Source organism: Pinus tabuliformis, chromosome 5_1 (assembly GCF_031772625.1).
Source record: "Pinus tabuliformis cultivar Carrire ecotype Pingquan chromosome 5_1, CPIR1, whole genome shotgun sequence".
Lineage (NCBI taxonomy): Eukaryota > Viridiplantae > Streptophyta > Pinopsida > Pinales > Pinaceae > Pinus > Pinus tabuliformis.
The window spans coordinates 175,954,348-175,965,129 of record NC_142305.1 but is presented as its reverse complement, the minus strand read 5'-3'; the positions used below and the strand labels follow the sequence as shown (position 1 = coordinate 175,965,129).

The window sequence follows — 10,782 nt, the reverse complement described above, 5'->3', positions numbered from 1 at the left end:
GAAAACATAGTTAATATAAAATAAAAGCAAAAGCATATAGCGAAAAGGTCGAGACAGACTGCATCTTTTGCCTATTCAATTAAATATTAAAATATGGAATACAATTTCACTAATATAAAAACTTAATATTATATTAAAATCTTAACCTACAAATAAATGTAATAAATAACTTTAATTGAATTACAAATAATAACATAACAATTTCATTTCTCTGAAATTGAAAAGCAATACAATCATATTTGAAGCTGATAACTTGAACACCTGTTACATTAAAGTAGCCTTGAGAATCAGTTAAAGTGTCTCAAGAAAAAGAGAAAAGAAATATAATGTATGTTACATTATCTGAAACTATCTGGAGGTTTCACGTTTGGGCAGCGTCAGTACTGTTGGTGTTTTTCTTTTCAACCTCCAAAGAATAAGTTGCTGAAGAAGATGGCTCGACGGAGTCATGGTATTGCATAGCTGTCATCGGTGGATCAACAGGGAGTGGATATGGAGTGGTCGAGGAAGACGGGTCGGAAGCACACTGCTGCATTTGTATCGTCGGTGAGTCAACGGGGAATGGATATGGTGGAATGGTAATGTCTGCCCCTCCTTCGAGCATGTGGATGATTTTGCTCATTGGAGGACGACGAGCTGCATTGAACTGTATGCACCACAGCCCAACTAAACTTAACCTTTTTGCTATGCCCCGCTCTTCCTCTGACATGTTTCCTTCTCTCAAATTCTCAAACTGACCTTTCTCCACTTGCTTGAAAGCCCACTCTGGGTAGAAGAATTTGCTTGATGCACCCTCTTTATTTTGAAGATCAAGATTCTTTCTCGCCCCCACCATCTCCATCACCAACATCCCATAACTGTAAACATCAGATCTATCAGTAACAACTCCATACATCCTAGACCACATCTCTGGGGCAGAGTAACCTAGTGTTCCTCTGTTAGCAACAGAGATGTGGCTTTCTTCTCTATTGGTTATTTGGGCTAAACCAAAATCTGCAACTTTTGGGCAAAAAGTGGCATCAAGCAGAACATTGTGAGGCTTTATATCAAAATGCAAGATGCGATTTCTGCACTCATCATGTAGGTATCCAATACCGCGAGCTGTGCCAAGTGCAATTGAATATAGTTGTTTCCAGCTCAACTCGTCATGACGGCCTCCATGGATATATTTGTCAAGGGAACCATTCACCATATATTCATACACCAAAGCTTTCACGGGTCCCTGGGAACAATAACCCAAGAGGCGCACCAGGTTAACGTGACAGGTCGTCCCCACTGTTGCCACTTCGGCTATAAACTGCTGCTCACTCTGTTTGGATTCGTCCAAAATCTTGACAGCTATCCCACGCCCAGTGGGAAGTTCTCCTTTATAAACTGTTCCAAAACCTCCTTTACCAAGCTTTTCCGCCATGTTGTTTGTGTAACTCATAATCTGAGTATAAGAATATCTGATGGGCGCTTGTGAGGAATAATAATTTAAAAAATTCTCAACTGAGGGGGTTCCAGAGGCGACGGGGTCCATAAACGCTCGAATGCTCTGTTCCTCAGTGGCAGTCCTGGTACAACAAAATTGGCGACGGAGCACTATGCAAGAAACCACCACTATGCTGAACAGAGCACACAGTCCAAAAAATATCCCTGGAAATATTGTTGAAAAATTAAAAGATAATCATGACTAATGAATAGATCGGGTTTAAGGCTAAGAAGTTTACCTGCCGTAACTCGTACAGATAGCATATAACCTTGAGGGTGACCCCCTGCAGGGAAACGAAACAGAAACAGCGGAGTAAGATAAGGAAACAGAACGATCAATAAGCTTAATAAAAACAAGTTTTGGAGATTGCTCACCTTCAGAGCAATTACGGTGGTACAAACCATGAGGGCAAATGCAATAATCACCATAATTGAATTCCTCAAATGTGGTGAAATAATCGTCCTGATGATAATAACATGTTCCTCCAGTGGCGCTACATGAAAGACAAGTTTCGGGTATACTCCATGTAATTTGGACTCCTCTTTGGTTGAGTTGTTCCAAATTCTTATCACCGCTAATGTTGTAGTTCCTATCCGTTGGAACGACTACAGAATACCCACTGCAATTACTACACAAGACCTCCTTGGGTGTACTACAGAGCTCATCTATTAAAGCAACCATTGAACCATTATAGAAGAAGCAGTGGCCGTCCGTTTCTCCCCAATCGAGCCGCGTAAGGTTTTTGCTGATGTCCTGGATTTCTTGCGTACAATTAAGAATTGTTCCCACCGTGTATCCCTGAGAAACGTTGAAGATTGAGGGATCGGAAAAGGAAGAGTATGGGTAAGCCGTGATATCTTGGGCGATTTGGAGGGTTCGAGTATGGTAGGACGATTCCGTGATATTTCCAATTACTCTCCCATACAATACAGTGGCGGTGCCATAACTGTACATGGAAAGATGAATGGTCTGATTGTGTAAGCAATCAACAGATGCATAGCCACAATTTCCGAAGGGATATCGGATGGTCGAATTTCCACAAGTAGAAGGAGCGCAGTCTTTATAAGATGGATAATCCAGCTGATCAGTGGAGAGATAGGGGAGGATGTGGAACGAATACAATAATGCAAGCGTAGTAATAATAAGGACAATAGGTATGAGGATTGCGCGGCAGGAGCTCATTTTGCCAGGCCGAGAGAAAATCCAAGAATGATGGAAGATGATCTTGTTAGTGTGCAGAGAGAATTGCAAAGGGACTATTGTTTTCGGAAATATAAAACAAATTCTATGGACGGATTGTGTGCCTAAATAATAAGATGAGGGAAAAAGAAAAGGAAATATATGGATGGATTGTCTGCCTTGACTTGAAGTCTGGCTCGAACGGCCAATGAAGTAAGCCGGTTGAACTATTTTATTTTTACCAGTACACATTCTCAATCCTGCATGATTGACTTAGCTTCATTGGTCTTTTAGTATATATGAACACATTACTACAACAAGGGCACACTCTCAATCCTCCATGATTGACTTAGCTTCATTGTTCTTTTAATATATATGATGACATTTTACAATAAGGGTATCTTTAATAATAAAAAATTAAAAAAATAAAAGAATATTCTTTTGTGTTAAAAAGTCATTTTTTATTCTAGTTATTTCAGATTAAAGTTTAATGTCAATTGAATTGTTTTAAATATAAACTTTTTATAAAAAATGGTTAGACACAAAAATGGAGGGTTCGAGTATGGTAGGACGATTCCGTGATATTTCCAATTACTCTCCCATAGAATACAACGGTGGCGTCAAAATAACTGTACACGGAAAGATGAATGGTGTGATTGTCTAAGCAATCGACAGATGCATAGCCACAATTTCCGAAGGGATATCGGATGGTCGAATTTCTTTCTCATATATTTTATTTAGAGATATATTATTTAAGAATAAATATTTAGTTTTTATATGTGACGCGCATAAATGATTGACTTGGCTTGATTAGTGAATATTAGTCTTTCATCTTTGGATAATAGTCATTTTTACTTCTCTATTTGAAATTAATGGTTAATTGTCTCACTTTGATTTACTTTTAATATTTTTTTATTTAATATATATTTTTATAATATATATTCTAAAATTTCTTATAATATGTTGATAGATGATTGATTTGACCTGATTTTTTAAATATGTTATTAGTTGTTATTAGTTTAGGAATATGTTGTTTAGTTATATACATTCTGATTTCTATAGAGTAGGAATGCTTTGATTTAGGGATAAATTTTTATTTTTGAATAATACATAGTTTGACTCTTCCTCCATACTATATTATGGACGATTGACTTGACGTGATTTGTTTATTTAAATATGCTTTTATTTTAGGATTATGTATTCCTACCTTGATTTAGGAAGATATTTTCCATTTTAATAATAAACATTTTGACTCTTCTTATATAATATATTGATGGGTGATTACCTTGACTACTTCTTCATGGTAGGCTTTCTTTTGAAGGACGAGTGTGGGAAAAGCCTCTAGAAGGCCACTTAAGACCTCCTAGGACCCATCCACACCATCCTACATCATCTCAAGTACCACAACCACCCTCTGACACCACCTATTCGCTGCCACATTCACACACAATAAATTACATGCATGTCAATTTCACATAAAAATACATAAAAAACCAAAAATATGTCCTTTGCTTGTTTACTTCTAGAAATATAATAGTTAGATTTTGTTTACTTCCTTGAGTAGGTAATGGCATTCCTTTCATGGTTTTCATAGTGCTTTCTGCAAAAGTAGAATTAATTGGTTAATTAGGGTTTACTAGGTTTGCTTTACATTTCAGTCTTTCTCCTTTTTGCAGTTAGAATAGCATCTGTAGAGTAATATTTCTTTCCTTCCATCACATATAGAGCCTCTTCTAGAATCCATAGAAGTTGTCTTGAGCTCCTAGTGATCTCGTGCCAGCTGACCAAGTGACAATCTGCAGTGAGAACTAGTACTTGTGCATATAGCACCGACGCTTCCAAGTTTGTTACAAACTACCGGGTTGATAAGAGTAAAGTAGGTAGCCCAAGAGTTGCCACATTATTGCTGCAATACTGGTGCTCACCAACCCTCTTTACATTTTTTTAATTTATCAATATGGAAAACATTTGCAGAAAGAAAAGGTATGTACATATTACAAGTTTTAATATTAGTCATTCAAAAATTATGACTCCTATTGGTATAGGAACCTAACACCATCGTCAACACCAGATCTTCCAAAGCTTTGATCTTGGTGTCTTTGGCCAATGAGGAAACTTTCTCAAGCTTAAGCTGCGATTGTGTATTAGCCAAGGTAACCTGCATTTTTTACAGACTCATGGCAGTGTTAGTTAAAGTAGAAGTAATCATTTGGCCAATCTGTTTGTGCATCTGAATTTGGTCAATTAGATGTACATATTTCACATCAAATTCAAAGGAGGTTTGCTTATGGTAATGTGCAGCAGTCCTGGGCTGTGGAATCTGAGCTTGTAAGAAAGGCATCTGCATTTTACCTTTCTTAGAGTCAAAGACTGAAAGAAACCTAGCTTTAGAACTTGAAGAATGTTTCCAGAATTGAGTATAAATATTTAACTTTAACTCCTCATTCTTCTTCTTAATTTCATTGAAGACATGAAAAATTTCATCTTCTTTATCTTTCTGACTGCCTTCATGGGTTAGAATCTCCTGTTGTTCATGAGATGTGGTGGAATGAGTGGGAGAATGAATAGTCTATCCACCAGACTGTGTGAAAATAGAGGTTTCTCTAAGTCCATCAAATGTTGTTTTTTGTAACTCAATAGTTGCACTGACCTTCGAGGAGAGCCTAGGACTCTTCTTTCTATGTACAATTCTAAAACCTTGACTTGATGCTTCAGTTGTATGGGATGACTGTTCTTCCCTCCCTCATTTAGTTGTCTTTTCCTGTGCAAGCGGAGTTTGTACATTGGAAGTAGAGACTGCATGTTCTTTAGCTTCTTGAATGGTGTTCTCCTTCCACTATGACTTATTTTTGTAATGCTCTATTTCAGGCCTGGTAGTATGATGTTATGCAATGAATTTATTTTCAACCCTGAGCCTAGAAATCACTCCCATTGGATCATAAGACCAGGTGAAGCTGAGGCCAAACTTCATTTTCTTAAATAACCTGTCTGCTTCTTCTCATGCTGCTCTAGTATTACAGATGAATGGACCAACCTGAGCCTTTAGCTTGAATTTTGATTTCTTCTTTGCAGCCACAAAATGTATTTCATCTACATTTAACCTTTGCCTAATATATTCTAATTCAAAAATTCCGATAGGGAGGTACTTAGGAAGCTTGTAGGGTGGAAGCTCACAACCATAGACTCTGATCTTTGTATAATTTTGGTAAAGATACCAATCTCTTGTTGTGTCTTGAGCAACCAGCTGGAACACTTTCACAATTTCATCACCTATTCTTGGTACTGGAGTGCTGCTCATATGATTAATGGCTGGATGAATAAACAATTCTATGAATTGTTTATATGTAAATTCTTCCTTCTCCTTCATTCGCATCAAAGTTCAAAAGATCACTGATTGCTAGTTTCCTTCTTCATCTAGCTTCTGCAAGGTGAATGGAAACTTGTCTCCCTGAAAATATATTAAAAGATATACAAGTATTGAAGCATACTTAATTACCTCTTCAGTATTAAACTAGACAAATTGTTCATGAATGGCCACAGCTAGAAATTGGCTAAAGTTATAACGAATAGTGGGTTTGGAACCAACATAAAAGATAGATAAGAAACCAATGATGGCTTCATTTACATATTGATCATAATTGTAACCAAGAAGATAAGAAAGAATGGTGGTAATTTGTTTGGTTCTATCTAGGAATATGGATGAATCATAGGGAGGGTTTCTTTTAGGAAAAGGGTTATCTATGGCTAGGAAAATTTCTAGAGTTTGAGCTCTTTTAGTGAAATATAGCTTTTGATAGGCTTTTTTTAGGCTTTCATGAGTAAAGGATGGGTTTCTGCAATAGTTGGGGTCTGCAACATCTATTCAATGGACTGAGCATTGATGGAGCACACAATTTCTCTTGTAGGTGAGATTATAGCTCTTTGAATGGGGTCATAGGATTCATGGAATTTCCTGACAAACTCAGGTGCTCTGTGTATCTGAGGGAAAATGTAATGAGGAAGGTGGGAGTCCCAAAGTCCTATTTCATCTGTTTGATCAACTAATTGATCATCCATCCAGAAGTAGATTTCAAACAAATCAAATTCAGACAAAGACTCACTGATTTTACAGTCTCTGTCGATCAGGGGAGTATGATAGAATTCAACTTGTGGATGAATTAGAGGATTTGGGGGATCTGTAACTTCTTTTCCTTTAGGAGGCATTCTGTTAATTGAATTCAAAGCTGAAAGTGAAAGAACTTGGAAGAATTGGGCTGAAACATAATGATAATGGAATAACAGTGTAAGTGAAAATGGATTAGGTGGACCTAGATGTTGGATTGCTTCTGAAAAAAATTGAAAATCTGGTTGAATGATGAATCTGTCATTTTAGTTGCAAACAATAAGTATCTAGTGAATTATGGGAATCCATTGCGTAATTGTTTTTATGAAAATTAGGGTTTATAATGAATAAGATGGAGCGGGTCCGTTAATCAACGGTTAAATACTCATTAATTCTCCAATGGGGATGATAAACAGTTAAGTGGAATATTAATGTGTGAGGGGTTGTGAATTAATGGATAACGGGAAAAGAAAAAGCATTTGATTGGATAGAGGAAGTGACATGGGCGCGAATGTGGAAAACAACATAGAAGCAACGATAAACGGTTGAATGAAAATCACGTTTGGGAGTAAGCTTGAGTGGTAAGATGTTTCGGGATTTTAAGTCCCGAATAACTAGGATGGGGAAAAAGCAGTTGCGGAGGACGGTTTCCAAAACTGCCGACTTCGGACCCCCTCACTGATAACATTTGGACGGAAAGGGAGGGCCGAGGAGCGATGTAGGCCATAGGATCTTAGGGGAATGTGCGAGATGAAGAAGAACATGAGTGAGGTTTAATATCGTGGCAGAAAGTGATGGTGGGGTCAAGAGTTATGATGGATGTGACATGCATGGGGTATTGGCGAATGAATGGATAACACACATATATTACACCATAACATTCATATTTTGTAAATAATGTTTAATTTAAACCATTCATTATATGCACATGTATGTAATTTTCTGACTTTAGGATAAACATCCTTTCATGCTCCAATGGTATTTCATTTGTTTACCTACCCTTAACTTTCCTAACATTTTTTCACAATCTTAGTCACCTGAGTGCATTTAGACTAGCAAATCAACATTTTCCTTTTAATGATTCATCTACTTCTATCCCTTATTGCTTCCATTGGCTCAAATTACACTATTGAGCCAATTTTATTTGCTACCTATTGACAAAAATTTAAACCAAATCCAATCATGATTAAACTATATGATTGGATTGTATGAACTACTGTGGCATTTAAGCGATCTGAACATAACTTTTATTTGCAAAAATAAACTTGACTAAGAGTAGTGGCATTTGGATTTGCAACACTTTCAAAATTTATTATTTTTTCTTTTATTTCTAATCTAACATTTTATTTTTTCCTTCCTTTTTAGGGCATCTATTCTAACATTTTATTTGATATGGACTTCTTCATCAAAATATGCCTAACATTTTTTGATTCAATATTTCTTTTGTCCATATCCTAACTTAACATTTTTTGAAATATATTTTCATTTTTTGACTAATTGATGCCAACTTACCAAAACCAAAAAATGCCACAACAATGCCAATCCTGGTCTTCCTAGATTGGAAGAAGGAATTCCATGTGCATGTAGATGCCTCGTGTATTGCACTAGGAGCAGTTCTGACACTAGCTGGTGAAGGGGAGATGGATCATCCTATAGTGTTTGTGAGCAGGAAGTTATCAAAGGCTAAAAAGAATTATTCGACAACAGAGTGCGAAGGGTTGGCTATGGTGTACGCGCTACAGAAATTTAGACATTACCTGCTAGGTGGACATTTCAAGATGTATACAAACCATTCTACATTGAAATATCTAGTTAATAAACCTGTGTTGACGGGGGGGAATATGCAAATGGTTGTTGTTGTTTCAAGAATATGATTTTGAGGTTATTGTGAAGCCGGGAAGCTTGAATGTAGGGCTTGACCATCTGTCACGCATTGAGACAGGAGAGGAGCCTACTAATTTGGAGGAAGGGCTACTTGACATGCATCTCTTCATGGTGCGAGTAGCAGATAATCACTTCGCATATATTATCCACTTCTTGACTACAGGGATGACTCCAGAAGGATACACTAGTCAATAAAAGAAAGAGTTGGTGTTGCGCGTGGCGGATTTCTTAGTCATTGTAGGCCATTTTTATAAAATGAGATTAGACGAGATACTTCGATGTTATGTGCCCAATTTTGAGTGGAATAGTATCCTTGCGGAAGCTCATGGAGGAGTTGTGGGAGGGCTTTATGCAGGAAAAGAAACAACGCAGAAGATTTTGTGCGTTGGGTTTTGGTGGACGACGCTCCATAAAGATTCTAAAGTGTACTGTAGGGCATACGATGCATGTCAAAGAACGAGTAGACCATTGTGAAGGGATGAGCTGCCTCTAAATCCGTAGGTGTCATTGCAACCATTTGAGAAATGGGCAATTGATTTTGTAGGGCTGATTCAACCCCCAGGTAAGAAAACTGGTGCACGCTATATTATCACCATGATGGAATATTTGATGAGATGGGTGGAGGAATAGCCTGTGAAGGACTGTACAGTAGAAGTGAAGTTTTTATTTGAATATGTGTTGACTAGGTTTGGTTGCTTGAAGGTTTTGATGAGTGATCACAGTACACATTTTCTCAATGAAACGATCAACGCGCTGACAGAAGTGTTCCGAGTTTACCATCAGAAGAGTACGCCATATCATCCTCAAGCCAATGGAACGGTTGAGGCTTTTAATAAGATATTGGAGAATGCACTGAAAAATATTTGCAACATGTAGAAGAATGATTGGGACACACGCATACCAACAGTATTATGGGCATACAGGACAACTTGTAAAACGCTCACCAGCTAGACACCTTTTCGGTTGGTTTATGGTGTAGAATTTATGATGCCTATGGAGTACATCATACCTAGTATATGCATATCAGCTTTCACAAGAATGGTGGACTGTGGAGCCTTAAAAGAGAGGCTCACGCAGCTAATGGAGCTTGAGGAAGATCAGTTTTTGGCAGGATTCCATCGGCAGGTTCAGAAGGAATGTGAGAAATCTTGGCACGATCGGCACATCAAACTGTGCACCTTCAAGGTAAATGACTTGGTATTATTATATGATAGTAAGTTTGCTAAGTTTCCAGGGAAGTTTCATATGCACTGGTTGGAACCATATGTCATTTAAGAAATTATAGATGGTGGCGCAGTCCAACTCGTGAAGTTGAATGGAGACCCATTTCCAGAAATGGTAAATGGCATCCAATTGAAGCCATACACAGGGGATCCGACCCAATGACTACATGATAGCATCACCATCTTAGCACTTTAGGCAGCTGCAAGGGGGCATGGGACTATAAACTCTGCTGCCTATCTTGTAGAGCTCTACGACAGGAGGGCTACGCGAAAAGGGTGGTGTCATAATATTAGAAGAGGTGCGAAGGGAGTTGTGTTATAGGGGGAGAGACCACGCAATAGAACTAGAAAATGACCGTTATAGTCAATGTTCATGATTTGACAGCGAGGAGATGGTTAAGAGGAGTAGGGGGCAGCATTTAAGGCTGAATTTAAGAGTGAAATCTTTGAATACTTGTCGCCAAATCAGCATTTATGGATGAATTTTGGGGGGAACGATCAAATTTGAATTCAAATTCACCTATACATTACGCGTGGCCATCCAACAGAGAACACTTTGTATCCTTAGAATTTTTGTGATGTATTGTCCATCGTTTATGAATCCTCAAGTTTTGGCAGATTTCGTCGCTAGCTCTATGTTTGATAAATTACCCGAGGATACCTAGCGATTTATTCTGAGCACGATGTCGGGACCAGGAAAAACTGTAAGCATCAAAGGGACTATTGCTTCCGAAGTAGCAACCCCATAATTCGTGAGCGTGGAGGCTCCATCTCTTGTGCCTATGACACTGAGGTTGCCTAGGCCAAAGCCTACACCAGTGCGGGAAGTCCCCAAACTGAAGAAAGACAAGAAGAAGAAGCCAATGTCGGTGCGTGAGTTGTCGAGGAAGCACTCTACTACCCAGGCCCAGAAGAAAGAA

General features: G+C 38.1%; 1 protein-coding gene across 2 annotated transcripts in view; it reads right to left on the bottom strand.

The window, feature by feature from the left end:
- Positions 1-247: 247 nt before the first annotated feature.
- The window catches only part of LOC149163989 (LEAF RUST 10 DISEASE-RESISTANCE LOCUS RECEPTOR-LIKE PROTEIN KINASE-like 2.4), a 157,765-nt gene continuing 147,230 nt past the window's right edge, over positions 248-10,782 (bottom strand). The window contains exons 1-3 of one of the 2 annotated variants that reach the window (XM_089431918.1): positions 1,849-2,782; positions 1,713-1,757; positions 248-1,638 (exon numbers count right to left, since the gene is read on the bottom strand). In XM_089431918.1, coding sequence (XP_089288044.1) covers positions 362-1,638; positions 1,713-1,757; positions 1,849-2,656 — 2,130 coding nt within the window. In that variant the 5' untranslated portion in view covers positions 2,657-2,782 and the 3' untranslated portion in view covers positions 248-361. Of the gene's footprint in view, positions 1,639-1,712; positions 1,758-1,848; positions 2,783-10,782 lie in introns of those variants that run through there. The other variant, XM_089431919.1, reaches the window with a different exon arrangement.